This window comes from Oncorhynchus masou, chromosome 21, assembly GCF_036934945.1.
Source record: "Oncorhynchus masou masou isolate Uvic2021 chromosome 21, UVic_Omas_1.1, whole genome shotgun sequence".
Lineage (NCBI taxonomy): Eukaryota > Metazoa > Chordata > Actinopteri > Salmoniformes > Salmonidae > Oncorhynchus > Oncorhynchus masou.
In genome coordinates this window covers 41,128,383-41,142,884 of record NC_088232.1, presented here as the reverse complement: position 1 = coordinate 41,142,884, position 14,502 = coordinate 41,128,383, and the positions used below count along the sequence as shown (strand labels likewise).

At 46.4% G+C, this 14,502-nt stretch overlaps 1 protein-coding gene and 1 pseudogene across 1 annotated transcript in view; one reads left to right on the top strand and one right to left on the bottom strand.

Moving 5' to 3' along the window:
* eipr1 (EARP complex and GARP complex interacting protein 1) overlaps positions 1–7,399 on the bottom strand; it is a 48,850-nt gene extending 41,451 nt beyond the window's left edge. Inside the window, exons 1-3 of the mRNA XM_064928483.1 lie at positions 7,128–7,399; positions 4,788–4,871; positions 993–1,125 (exon numbers count right to left, since the gene is read on the bottom strand). Coding sequence (XP_064784555.1) covers positions 993–1,125; positions 4,788–4,871; positions 7,128–7,169 — 259 coding nt within the window. The 5' untranslated portion in view covers positions 7,170–7,399. The remainder of the gene's footprint in view (positions 1–992; positions 1,126–4,787; positions 4,872–7,127) is intronic.
* Positions 7,400–7,848: 449 nt separating this feature from the next.
* The window catches only part of LOC135508358 (trafficking protein particle complex subunit 12-like), a 37,355-nt pseudogene continuing 30,701 nt past the window's right edge, over positions 7,849–14,502 (top strand).

Below are 14,502 nucleotides of genomic sequence, written 5' to 3'. Positions count from 1 at the left end.
CCCTGGCCTCCACGCCTCTCCGCTCTCCCAGTCTCTCACTCTGTCATGGCTGTCTACACATGTAAAGCTATGCCCCATTCACACCTCCACCACACCACAACACCATCACAAGAGAGACAGCCCATCTCCCCAGATCAGACAGTGAATAGGAAGGAATTGGCCTCAGCAGCACCTGTACAGAAAACGATAGTGGGTAAAGTGAGGGCATATGATCTTCACTTGTTTTTGACTCGGGCTACTCCAGTAGATTGGATGTCATGGTAATAACATTTCTCTCTTGAACTGCACTCTGACATAATGTGTATCACAGCTCTCCGCCACAATAGGGCTGACACAAAGAGAGGAGAGTGAGAGTGCTGTGGCCTTGTTTTCAATGCCTCTCTCCCGGTTTCTCTCTTCACAACTACAGTAACCTACACCCAGAGCTGATTCCAACTGTCACTAACCCCACCAAGGCCAAAGGCATCCATCTAATAAACTCAGAAATGTAATTACTTTTTTTTCTCCACTCTTTCTCATCCAAATCGTCTCTTCATGTTTGTTTAGATTTATAATTGTCTTGAGGCAACTGTTGGCAGAAGGAGTGTGAGAGAAATGGGAAGTGTTACTTTAGTATAATTGCTCGCGTGAAATGGCAGGGTGGGAGCATGGTGCGAGTCTGGGCTTGTGTGTCATATCTTGGCCATGGTCAGGGGTACACATGGCTGGCTAGCAGGGTTCTCACCTCCTTGCCTAGATGGTTACCTTAAGTAACATCCTTTCATTTCAAGACAGAATGCAGTTGCTATACCTTATGGGGTCATGAGATTTTCCAGAACACACGACTTGAGCAGGAAAAACACTGGCCCCTAGTTGTGAGAGAGAGACTAGTAACATAAAGACAGGAACAAGAGACTGAAAAAATGAGAGATAAAGAGCGAGAGAGGCAGACAGACAGAGAGAGAAGGAGAAAAAAAAGAGAGGCGCAAGGGGAGTGCGGGCGGGAGCCTCACTTTTGTTGTAGCAGGTCGTCAGTACGGCTTTATCTGCAGGACTGGCGCTGATGTGCCATATCTCCCCTGCCTGGTGCTGCAGGACGCTCTTACTAATGATGTTATTCTCATCATCAAAGTCAATGATGTGGATCTGTGGAAAGGAGAAAGGAAGAGCGGAGAGAGAAAGAGTCGGGAGGAGAGAGAGTGAGGGAAGGAGAGCGAGAGAAGGGACAGCAGTGTGGACAAGGTTCTAGTGAGAACACAGACAGAGGAGCGCCTCCTCCCTCTCATCTTTCACCAGTCGTCCTAACCCTCAGCAGTTCAAAGCACCCCTCACACAAAAAGGTTCCGTCTTCAATATGACAGTGAACGCAACCTTAAATGCAGACATCACTTATTAAGATATATTAACTTCACACACCCACTGCGATTTTTGTCTTGATTTCCACATTAAAAGCAGCGATTAAACACTCCTTCAGAACTTGAATCAGATTCAGATGAGTTACAGAGAGCGCCACGTCTTAGACGGCAGAAAGAAAGGTCCAATAGAGGAAAACCGATCAAATTTAGTTTGCACCCTTCACGACATATGATAAGTAACGTGTGGAACACCAGAGCAGGCAGGGGTCACTATCTGTGAAATTAGCATGTTATTATCACTGTAATTTTATTGTGTTACTATTTCCTTTTTCATTTACACTGAACAAAAATATAAACGCAACATGTAAAGCGTTAGTCCCACGGTTCATGAGATGAAATAAAAGATCCCAGAAATTTGAGACACGCGAAAAGCTTATTTCTCTACAATTTTGTGTACAAATTAGTTATTATATATATATATATATATATACTGCATGTTTTAGAGTGGCTTTAGCAAAATTGTCCCCAGACAAGGTGCACCTGTGTAATGATCATCCTGTTTAATCAGCTTCTTGATATGCCACACCTGTCAGGTGGATATATATATATATATATATCCACCTATATCCACCTGACAGGTGTGGCATATCAAGAAGCTGATTAAACAGGATGATCATTACACAGGTGCACCTTGTCTGGGGACAATTTTGCTAAAGCCACTCTAAAACGTGCAGTTTTGTCACACAACACAATGCCATAGATGTCTCAGATTTTGAGGGAGCGTGCAATTGAAATGCTAACTGCAGGAATGTCCACCAGATCTGTTGCCAGAGATGTTAATTGAGATGTTAATTTCTCTATCATAAGCTGCCTCCATTGTCGTTTTTGGCAGTACATCTAACCGGCCTCACAACCCGCAGACCACGTGTAACCACGCCAGACCAGGAACTCCACATCCAGCTTCTTCACCAGCGGGATTGTCTGAGACAGCCATCCAAACAGCTGATGAAACTGTGGGTTTGCACAACCGAAGAATTGCTGCACAAACTGTCGGAAACCGTCTCATGGAAGCTCATCTGCGTGCTCACGTCCTCACCAGGGTCTTGACCTGACTGCAGTTTGGTAATGTGACCGACTTCAGTGAGCAAATCTTCACCTTCGATGGCCACTGGCACGCTGGAGAAGTGTGCTCTTCACAGATGAATACTGGTTTTAACTGTACCAGGCAGATGGCAGACAGCATGTATGGCGTTGTGTGGGCAAGTGGTGTGCTGATGTCAACGTTGTGAACAGAGTGCCCCATGGTGGCAGTGGGGTTATGGTATGGGCAGGCAAACACTTACAGACAACAAACACAATTGCATTTTATCAATGGCAATTTCATTGGACAATGGTTGATGTTGTGGACCCAAAGCTTCCTGTTTAATAGATTGCAGTTTGTCTAACAGCCATGAAGCTATCATCTTCAAGGTCAGCAGACTAAAGAGTTGGCATTACAATAGAAAACGTAGGCCTAATATTTGCAAGCAAGCTGTGTGCAGGACGTTGGAACTTCTATTGACTTGACTTAGGCCTACTTGAATTGACCATTATGGAAATCTATTTTATAGATATTTGACTTAGGTGGTAAAGCAGCGACAATCAAGAGGTTTGATGTGGTTAATAACACCCGTCATAAGGCTGAGTCTCACGGCACTGTGGGGGCCATTAATCTGGTTGCACTGGACAATAACTCCAGGCACTCCTCTACCCTATTCACTTTTTACAGGCAGGGAGGATAGGAGCAGAGCATCGAGCAGCAGAATAGAGCATCCTTCAGCAGCCTCAAAGTCACACAGGCTGCCATTAACCTTGGGCTGGACCACAACGAGCAAAGATTATTACACAAAGTTATAATTTTATGGAGGGGAGACACACAAATAAATTCTGGTGTTGGTGGGACAGGGTAATTGGAGGGAAGAGGAAGAGCAGTAATAGGGCCCCTGAATGAACCCAGGGTGGAGGACAAGTCCCATGGTTGATTTATTCTGCGTTATTCCCCAGCCGGAGCCAGCGGAGTGAACTTATCCCTGCATCCCTCTCTCCTTCCCAGCCCGTTGTAATTATGGATAAAAAGAAGCGAGCCGACGGTCTCCACTTTTGGGCCTTTAGTTAAAGCTCTTTAGTGGTGCGGATGACGGTAAGTGGGACAGAGGAGTAGGGAACTGGCAGAAGTGGCAGGGCTGAGATGTTTTAATGCCACACAAACTGGGGGAGCCCCAAAGTTCTGCCATTCATATTGCGCTGCCCTCTCAAGGCTGGAGTGGCACTTAAGGTGAGAGGAAGGGAGGGTATAAATTAGATATCTGAAGCCCACATTACAGAGGCAGGAAGCTTAGTGACACGTCCAAGCTACTGTATAAGTACCTGAGGCCAGAGACAATCAGGTGGTGTCTCTATGTGACCAATGGCTGGGGGTGGGACTGAAACCATCTTCAAGGAGGAGTCCACAAGCTGGAACAGCCAATAATCATGAGTGAAACAGCATTGTGATAAGGATGGGATGAAATTATTGCTCCCTTTGTTGTGACTGCAATGCATTCAGAAATGCTGGTACAAAACACCCAAACTTCTGTTTTTCAATTCTCAACAAAAGTGCTTGGTGCATCACAGCAGTACTATCATTATAAGTATTTTCCTCTCAAAAACATGGCGTGGGTGATCAAACATAAGTACTGTTTGTCTGTTCAACCACCGGGATAGATTTGGAATGGGCTCCAGCAACATATTTGAACACCCACAGCCAAAGGCAGAATAAAAAAAAAGACAATATTCTCACCAAAGGATGCCAAAACCATTTCAACACAGACATCAGTCTCACCTCTCTCCCTCTCTGAAATCAGTAATTACCCACCCACACACATACACATTTATGGCCAACTGTTTCTGTGGCACCACCTGGCCCACACGGCACCACCTGGCCCGCACGGCACCACCTGGCCCGCACGGCACCACCTGGCCCGCACGGCACCACCTGGCCCGCACGGCACCACCTGGCCCGCACGGCACCACCTGGCCCGCACGGCACCACCTGGCCCGCACGGCACCACCTGGCCCGCACGGCACCACCTGGCCCGCACGGCACCACCTGGTCCGCACAGCACCACCTGGTCCGCACAACACTACCTGGTCCACACAGCACTACCTGGTCCACACAGCACTACCTGGTCCACACAGCACTACACAGCCATAGAGCTACATCAGATAAAGGATCAAGTGAGTCCACTGTGGATGTTGTTCCCATCAAAAATATATAGTACGTTTTTAGTACAACTTTAGATTACATCCAAACGTGGGCCCCACATTAGAAGAACAGACACTGTACCAATACCCTTCCTAGATGGTCTTCCACTGGATAGGCAATATACAGCTGTAAGGTGTACTACACTTGGTAAGTGCAGTCGTTTGACTCACCTGATTGTCAAATTTGAGGGATTGAGTGCCCACAAGAAAGCGAATGGCATCCGATTCAGCTGTCTGAGAAGTAAGTGCACGAGCCTGCAAAACAAGATACAGTTGGTACATTGTAAAACTGGAACTAATGTACACTACCGGTCAAAAGGTTTAGAACACCTACTCATTCACTGGTTTTTCTTTATTTTTACTATTTTATACATTGTAGAATAATAGTGAAGATATCAAAACTATGAAATAACACACATGGAATTATGTATTAACCAAAACAAAGTGTCAAACAAAACAAAATATATTTCATATTTGAGATTCATCAAATAGCTTTTGATGACAACATTCTCTCAACCGGCTTCATTAGGTAGTCACCTAGAATGCACTTCAATTAACAAGTGTGCTTTCTTAAAAAGTTAATTTGTGGAATTTCTTTCCTTCTTAATGTGTCTGAGCATTAAGGTAGGGGGGTATACAGAAGACAACCCTATTTGGTAAAAGACCAAGTCTATATTATGGCAAGAACAGCTCAAATTAAGCAAAGAGATACGACAGTCCATCAGTACTTTAAACATGAAGGTCAGTCAATACAGAACATTTCAAGAACTTTTAAAGTTTCTTCAAGTGCAGTCGCAAAAATCATCAAGCGCTATGATGAAACTGGCTCTCTTGAGGACGACCACAGTAATGGAAGACAGACAGTTACCTCTGCTCCGTTCATTAGAGTTACCAGCCTCAGAAATTGCAGCCCCAAAAAAGCCTTCAAATCAAATCCAATTTTATTTGTCACATACACATGGTTAGCAGAGTGTGGCGAAATGCTTTTGCTTCTAGTTCCGACAATGCTGTAGTAACCAACGAGTAATCTAACCTATCAATTTCACAACAACTACCTTATACACACAAGTGTAAAGGAATGAAGAATATGTACATAAAAATATATGAATGAGTGATGGTACAGAACGGCATAGGCAAGATGCAGTAGATGGTATTGGGTACAGTATATACATATGAGATGAGTAATGTAGGCTATGTAAACATATAAAAGTGGCATTGTTTAAAGTGACTAGTGATACATGTATTACATCAAGATGGCAAGATGCAGTAGATGGTATAGAGTACAGTATATACATATGAGATGAGTAATGTAGGGTATGTAAACATTATATGAAGTGTTCAAGTAACAGACACATCTCAACATCAACTGCGTGAATCAGGCCTTCATGGTCAAATTGCTGCAAAGAAACAACTACTGAAGGACACAAATAAGAAGAAGAGACTTGATTTGGCCAAGAAACACGAGCAATGGACAATAGACCGGTGGAAATTTGTCCTTTGGTCTGGAGTCCAAATTGGAGATTTTTGATTCCAACCGCTGTGTCTTTGTGAGATGGATGATCTCCGCATGTGTGGTTCCCACCATGAAGCATGGAAGAGGAGATGTTATGGTGTGGGGGTGCTTTGCTGGTGACACTGTCTGTGATTTATTTAGAATTATAGGCACACTTAACCAGCATGGCTACCACAGCATTCAGCAGCAGTACGCCATACCATCTGGTTTGGGCTTAGTGGGACTATCATTTGTTTTTCAACAGGACAATGACCCAACACACTTCCAGGCTGTGTAAGGGCTATTTTACCAAGGAGAGTGATGGAGTGGTGCATCAGATGTCCTTGCCTCGACAATCCCCCGGCCTCAACCAAATTAAGATAGTTTGTGATTAGTCTGACCGCAGAGTGAAGGAAAAACAGCCAACAAGTGTTCAGCATACGTGGGAACTCCTTCAAGACTGCTCCAGGTGACGCTGGTTGAGAGAATGCCAAGAGTGTGCAAAGCTGTCATCAACTCAAAGGAAGGCTATTTGAAGAGTCTCAAATATAAAAATAAAAAAAACATTTGTTTGGTTACTACATGATTCCATATGTGTTATTTGATAGTTCTGATGTCTTCACTATTATTCTACAATGTAGAACATTGTACAAATTAAGAAAAACCCTTGAATGAGTAGTTGTTCTAAAACTCCTGACCGGTAGTGCATGTATGTACAGTATGTAATGCTATGCCAATACAGGGCTTTACGTGACGAATGTATCACTAAAGCATGATGACATTGCAAAGCAACAATGTTGACGTACATTGAAGAGAGTTCAGATGAATATTTGTCAACATTGGAGTTGCATAGCTAGGACGAGGTTGCACCAGTATTTGGCCGTTAGAGATGTCGACAAGTCATACTCCTCGTTGACGTCTCTAACGCCCAAATACTGTGGCAGGACGAGGTTGTCTGACATAGCTATACTGAATCCAGCTAACGTTAATGCATGCATATCTCCGACGTGGAACTGTACCTGAAATTCGAGGCCGTATATCACAGGGGCATCGTCCTCCATGTCCCACGTATGTTGCAAGCGTATTATTATTGCTTGAAAGCGTTACGTTTATTGTGCGATTTTACAAATAAACTGTTTATCCATCACCTCGATGGATGTTATTTTAATTCCGCAAACGTTCAAATAACTACGTAGCGTACAGTGAATGTCCGTAAATATATCTGGAGAAAGCAGATGTTTACGGTTTAAAATGCGTAAAATATTTAAGAATATCGATTCGACAGATACGTAGGAAATTTGATTCCTGTTGGACACTGTACATTTCACTTCCTGGAAGATTCACGCAGGCGCACTATTGCCGGAGCGCAGTAGCAGTCATCATTCTTTAGCAAAGGTAATCTGAAGCGCCTTGTTTTTGTTTACATTGGTTTACAGTTTAATGGGGCAGGATGATGCATCGCTACATGTTATTTATGTAAGCAAGTGATTTGTATGAATATATGAGTGTGATGCACCTGAAGCTTACTGTAGCACATGTAGCACGCTAACTTTAGCTAGCCATCATTACCCAAAAAGCACAACAATCTAAGTTACTAGCCATAGAAATGGAATTAATCATTGTATTCTAAGCCCGTATGATACATTTCATTGTAAAGAACATGACAAAGTACTTACAATACATCATATTTTTAGGTAACCTGATTTATGATTCCTACATACTATTATTCTCAGGGAAAATATGGATAGCAACGAGACTCCTGTCACCCAGGACATCACAGGGGCAGTGGAGGTTTAACCCAACCTGAGTGAAGACCGTATCCCTCCAGAGCCAGCCCCCACCCTCTCGCCCTCCTCTGTTGTCCTGTTCCTGGAGGAGATTATTGACCTGGGGTGCGAGTCCTTCATCACTCCCCAGGAGGACAGCCACAGCACACCCTCAGAGAGCCTGATGGACAAGCTCAACGACCAGATGATGGAGAGTGTCATGATCTCTGACTCCACCAACAACAGTGAGGAGGAGAATGTGGTTCCCATGGACAACCTGCTGGAGCAATTTGAGGAGAGAGAGGAGGAGCCAGCAGCAGCAATGGTTAAAGAGACCTCAGTGGAGAAAGAGAAGAAGGAGAAAGTAGATGATCTGATTGGACAAGACACTACTGAGATCAAGATGATACAGACAGACAAGTCCAGTAGCCTCTAGCCCTGAGGAACCAGTGGATGATGTGAAACCAGAGCCTACTACTGAAGAGCAGGATGTTGTCTCCGTCTCCGCTGTAACCCCAGAGGACAGCACCCCCAGCCCAGGCACCCCTAAGCATGAGGCAACACCCCTGGAGGCCAGCAGCAAAGGGACCACAACCAAGGACGAGCCCATCCCTGTGTGCACCATCTTCAGCCAGCCCAAAGCCCAGGCCTTGGTGCCACATTTCTTCCAGCCCACCCTCATTAAATCACCCAGCTTCAGTAGTGGCTGTGGCAGGGGGAGCACAGAGATTACCCCTAGTAAACTGGCTCCTCTGGTCCGCCAGCCTCACCAAGTTATTTTCTTACAGTGGCCATATCAACCCGGCTACTGATTTCTTTGACTCCTTCACCACCTCCTCCTCCTTCATCTCTGTCAGCAACCCTAACGCAGAGTCCTCAAAGTCAGCCGCCCCACCAGAACACCAACTCTCTGCCTCCTCTGGGTCCTCTCTGTCCACCTTTGGGCCTTCAGAGTCCGGTACCCCCACCCCCAACTCCTTCTTTGGGCCTACCCAGACTGAACAAACCCCCATTCCCTTCAACAGGCTGCAGCAGAGCCAGCCCCGGACCCTCCTTAGCCCTTCACCCAGCTGTTCTTGGGTGGAGACGGCCCGTTTGCCAAGGCTCTGAACATGAGTGAAGCTGATAAGAGGTACGACGCATGGCTGCCCTCTGAGGAGACCAGAAGGTGCGGTCTACCTCTTTCACCTTTAGATCGCTGTACTTCTACTTATTCAGTGATAGAAGACCATGTAAATGGCTATGTTTGCTGAGTCTGGGTAGTGTGCATGTAGCAGATAGATACCCTTGATATTCTGTGATGACTACCTAGAGTAGGCCACTCCTTCCTCATAGAATGGTGTTGTTAATAGCACAGCTCCATAAAATACCCTGTCATTTCTCTGGCTCACCTCTCTCCCCTACCCCTACATAAAGCATGAAGATTAGTCTGAATAGCGACCTCTCCTCCTCCATCACACTATCCTCCTCCCTCCATCTTAGCCGCTGACCCGCAAACGACCCTGACCTGCACTTGGTATTTAAAACGTATGCACCATAGCAGCCGGCAGAGAGATGGAGAGAGAATAGAAGGGAGGAGATCCTCCAGGCTCTGAGTTCTCTCCTGCTGTGCCAATGTATAATGCATGGGAGCTGTGTACATATTTCAAGGCCTTCTGGTCTCTGCTTACACAAACATACACATCTGGTGCTGGACTGCAGTCTGCCTGGATGCACACATACACACCCTCTCACAGAGTAGACCACTTGACCGAAGGCTGAAAATACCACCTGGTGTGTGTGCGTCACTGACTCTACCGATGCACACCAGCCAGCGTGGGCGGCCCCCCAGTGTAAAGAGGGAGTGAAGGAGAAAAATAAAAAGAAGTAGAGTGAGTCAGGCAGGTCTGTTGAAATGTCAGTGGGCTTTGCTCCTCACAGCTCCAGACCGACTCAGCCAGTCAACCTTACACTGATCAATACCTGTGATTGATTGCACCAAATTTGAGACAACTGGGTAGTCTCTTTCTCGATTCGCTCAGTAAATGTTGGCAAGGTGTGTGTGTGTGTGTGTGTCTGGTTGTACAGAGCTGTGTGTACCCTTGGGTTGTACTGACTAGTGAGATGTGTGTGTGTGTACACTCCTCCCCCCTGATTCTTGGGGCTGCTGGGAGCTGGTAGTGACTCATGCTGCAGTGCCAGAGTGTGACTGCACCCACTGCCTCCACACAAACGCTGGCTCACACAGAGGGAGGAGCACAGAGATGAGGGAAGGGAAGAAGAAAGGGGAGAGGAAAGATAGAGGGAGTATGACAGAAGAGATGGGGTGGAAGAGAGAAGGGAGGGAAGAATATTTAATAGGCAGGGAAAGAAGAAAGATGAGGGGAGGGGATGTGAGGGAGAAAGAGGAGGAATCAGCCTCTGTGGTAAGAGTGAGGCTTTGAGAACAGATGCTGTGTTTTCTCTCTCCTCTATCTATCTCACTCCATCATTCAATCCCCTGCTGATCCACAGACAGTGGCAGTAGTGATATGCACCACTGAGTGAACATTATTCACATGTGGTAGAGCTCAACTAACATCTTATTAGCACCAACTTTACATACAGTAACTGAGTCCAAATATCATAGCTACACACTGTCACTTTAAATGGAACTGACCCCAACCCTGTATAATGTGGAGAGACAATTATTTTTGTCTGTGCTGGATTAGCTGTCCTCATCCCTCAGGTTCTCTCTCTTCCTTCTACCCCTCTCTCTTTTCTTCCTTTCAGGGCTAGTGACCCGTCTGTCCTCTGTCCCTCAGGTTCTCTCTCTTCCTTCTACCCCTCTCTCTTTTCTTCCTTTCAGGGCTAGTGACCCGTCTGTCCTCTGTCCCTCAGGTTCTCTCTTCCTTCTACCCCTCTCGCTTTTCTTCCTTTCAAGGCTAGTGACCCGTCTGTCCCTCAGGTTCTCTCTTCCTTCTACCCCTCTCGCTTTTCTTCCTTTCAAGGCTTGTGACCAGCCTGTCCTCTGTCCCTCAGGTTCTCTCTTCCTTCTACCCCTCTCTCTTTTCTTCCTTTCAGGGCTAGTGACCTGTCTGTCCTCTGTCCCTCAGGTTCTCTCTCTCTTCCTTCTACCCCTCTCTCTTTTCTTCCTTTCAGGGCTAGTGACCCGTCTGTCCTCTATGGTTCTCTCTTCCTTCTACCCCTCTCGCTTTTCTTCCTTTCAAGGCTAGTGACCCGTCTGTCCCTCAGGTTCTCTCTTCCTTCTACCCCTCTCGCTTTTCTTCCTTTCAAGGCTAGTGACCTGTCTGTCCTCTGTCCCTCAGGTTCTCTCTCTCTTCCTTCTACCCCTCTCTCTTTTCTTCCTTTCAGGGCTAGTGACCCGTCTGTCCCTCAGGTTCTCTCTTCCTTCTACCCCTCTCGCTTTTCTTCCTTTCAAGGCTAGTGACCCGTCTGTCCCTCAGGTTCTCTCTTCCTTCTACCCCTCTCGCTTTTCTTCCTTTCAAGGCTTGTGACCAGCCTGTCCTCTGTCCCTCAGGTTCTCTCTTCCTTCTACCCCTCTCTCTTTTCTTCCTTTCAGGGCTAGTGACCTGTCTGTCCTCTGTCCCTCAGGTTCTCTCTCTCTTCCTTCTACCCCTCTCGCTTTTCTTCCTTTCAAGGCTTGTGACCAGCCTGTCCTCTGTCCCTCAGGTTCTCTCTTCCTTCTACCCCTCTCTCTTTTCTTCCTTTCAGGGCTCGTGACCCGTCTGTCCTCTGTCCCTCAGGTTCTCTCTTCCTTCTACCCCTCTCGCTTTTCTTCCTTTCAAGGCTAGTGACCCGTCTGTCCCTCAGGTTCTCTCTCTCTTCCTTCTACCCCTCTCGCTTTTCTTCCTTTCAGGGCTAGTGACCCGTCTGTCCTCTGTCCCTCAGGTTTTCTCTTCCTTCTACCCCTCTCTCTTTTCTTCCTTTCAGGGTTAGTGACCCGTCTGTCCTCTGTCCCTCAGGTTCTCTCTTCCTTCTACCCCTCTCTCTTTTCTTCCTTTCAGGGCTAATGACCCGTCTGTCCTCTCCCCTGAGTCGGCTAGTCAGCATTTCCCCTCTTGCTCAGCAGAGCTCAAGGCCTCCCTCCCTCTCACCCCACAATCATTTTCTTGGAGGCTTGTGTGTGTGACCTGTCTCTCCTCCTTCTTTTGTGGCCAATGTCTGCTACCCGCTCTTGCACAGCATTATCCATGGCTTCTGTCTGTCACCTTCCCTCCCTCTGGTGACCTGTCGCCCCCTCTCCCGAATCCCTCTCCATAGTGATTCTGGCCTAGGGCCTATATTTCTCCCTGTGGCTGGTCAGCGTCCCCTCTCTCTCAGCAGGGCCCAGTGCTGGCTAATCTGTCACTTTGATTAGCCAACTATCTCCTCCCCATTCCCCCACCATCCCTCTCCCTCTCTTCCTCTGCGGCCAATGGACTCTCTCTCCTACCAGTGTGCTGGTGTCTGGGCCTGGAGCCTGTGTACTGGGGCCAAATGTCCAGTGGAGGGCAGGGGCCGGGGGAGGTATGATCAACATCATTCCACCTTACATGCTGACCACACCGCTCGCGTCGCAAAATAAATGTAAACATACATGTTATTTAATTGCACCCACACTGTTTGCGCGCGCCAACAAGCGTCTGTTGCCAAGGGCTAAAATAGAAGTCAGTTCTATTTGTGACACTGAACATGGTACAAGTCCTGCCTCTCTCATCTCCTCAGGTTTATAGAAGCAGATACCCATCTCCTCATTGGTTACCCACGTGGTTGATTGAAAGATTAACTGAGTTTGGTCGGTCATTGTGGTAACTATGAAAGTTAGATGCCAATCGCCATATAAAGTCCAAAGAAGAAAAAGCTTGGAAGGAGGGGAGATGACTTGAAATGATTTGGTTGACTGTTTAATGTGTGGACTAATTGTCAGAGTAGAGGACCTTGTGCATTTCATGTCAAATAACTCACAAGTTTATATCCCAGGACAAATTAGCTAGCAACAGCAAGCTAACTAAACAGGACAAATTAGCTAATAACTGCAAGCTAGCTAGCTTAATTGCCATAAATGTTTAATGATTTTCAACCTGTCCCCAAATGAATATAATTGGTTCAGAGTTTGTTTTGATATTTCAACCTGTGTGTTGTGATCGCGTTTGGTGTGGGGGGACAAAATCAATTTGCGCACGGCCGGTTTGGGTACGGTGTTACTCCCACCTTGGCTGGGTCAGCCTCGGCCTTGATGCTCCCTCCCCTATGTAACCACATTGATCTGCGTTATAGCTACCTGGAGGTGTACAGCCAGAGAATTGGCATTACCTCAACAATCTTTTACAACACTGAGACTTGGCCGTGCTAAGTCAGCGGTTTGTCTGTCTATCAGTGAATGACTGATGTCACCCAAAGGAGAATCGTTTGGAACTCTCCAAGACAGCCATTATAGCGTAATACATCGTTTCTATGCAAGCCCTAAGATAGTTACTTCACATATGATCTGTTTTATTCTATTGTCCCAGGTCTCTAGATGTCTGGACGCCTTCAAATAGAAACTACTGTGGTCTTTCGAACAGTCAGCCACCAGTCCATCCTCTGGCCTGGAGGCAAAGCCCTAGTCTGGCTCTCTCAGGGCTGCTAATACAAGGACTCCAGCCCTCCACCAAACCATCAAAGACAAGTTAACCACTATCCACACCTAGATGCTAGTGTATTGTGCATTCTGCCTTTCTTACTTCTCTCCCCTCTGTATTCATTCAAAATGCTGTGGCTAAATTGAAGTGTCAGTGGAACTTGGTGTGTTATGCAGAACAGGGCCCGCAATAGGGCGAGAAGCCTTTCTACTGTGTTTGGCTGGAGGCTGGCACCTCGCGAGAGCCCTGGCAGTGGGCGTGCAGCCAGCTTTGTTTCAGGGCGTTTTTACTTCACCAAAAGAAAATCTCTGAACTTGTGATCTTCAACACAATTAGAAATGCTCAGCCCTTTTAAACCCACAATGCTGCTAATTAATAATCCAGCCAGTGTGTGTTTCTGTGTGTGTGTGTATGAGTAGGGAATCCAGTGGCATTCTATTGATATATTAGGCTCTTCTCCTGTGTAGTTGGGATGGATCTCCCTGGTGACTGGCTGCCCAAGGCCTGCTTGGTTTCAACTGCTCTCCTATGGAATCACTCACTGCTACCCCTCAGAACTGTGACTCGTCAAACAGTGTATGATCTGACAATAGCTGACTTGTCATCCTCTTAGTTATCTCTCCCCCAGCTGTGTGTTTGTGTGCGTGCACATGTCTATGCTCTTAAGGGCTTCTGTTGAACCTTTTAGTATAGGTGAATTAAAAGGGATGAGCTAAAATGAAGTTGATTCCCTGGCTGGTGTCTGTGTGCAAACACTATGCACGGCTAATCCACTTCCTTCTCCAGTGTGAGAGACGAGGGAGTGTTCATTTAGCTCTGCACTGTGGCCCTGCTCAATACGCATTGTGTTCATCGGCATTTCCTCATTCAATTTCAGCCAATATAATGTGTATTTTATCTCATTCTCATTTGATTTGGGGGGGATCCGAGTACCTCTTATTGCAGATTATTATGAGTGGAGCTAAATTATCAATCCTGGCATTATCACTCTACTGTTTTCTCTCCCACCTCTTCTAATTGAAATGATTCACACTTGGGATACACCA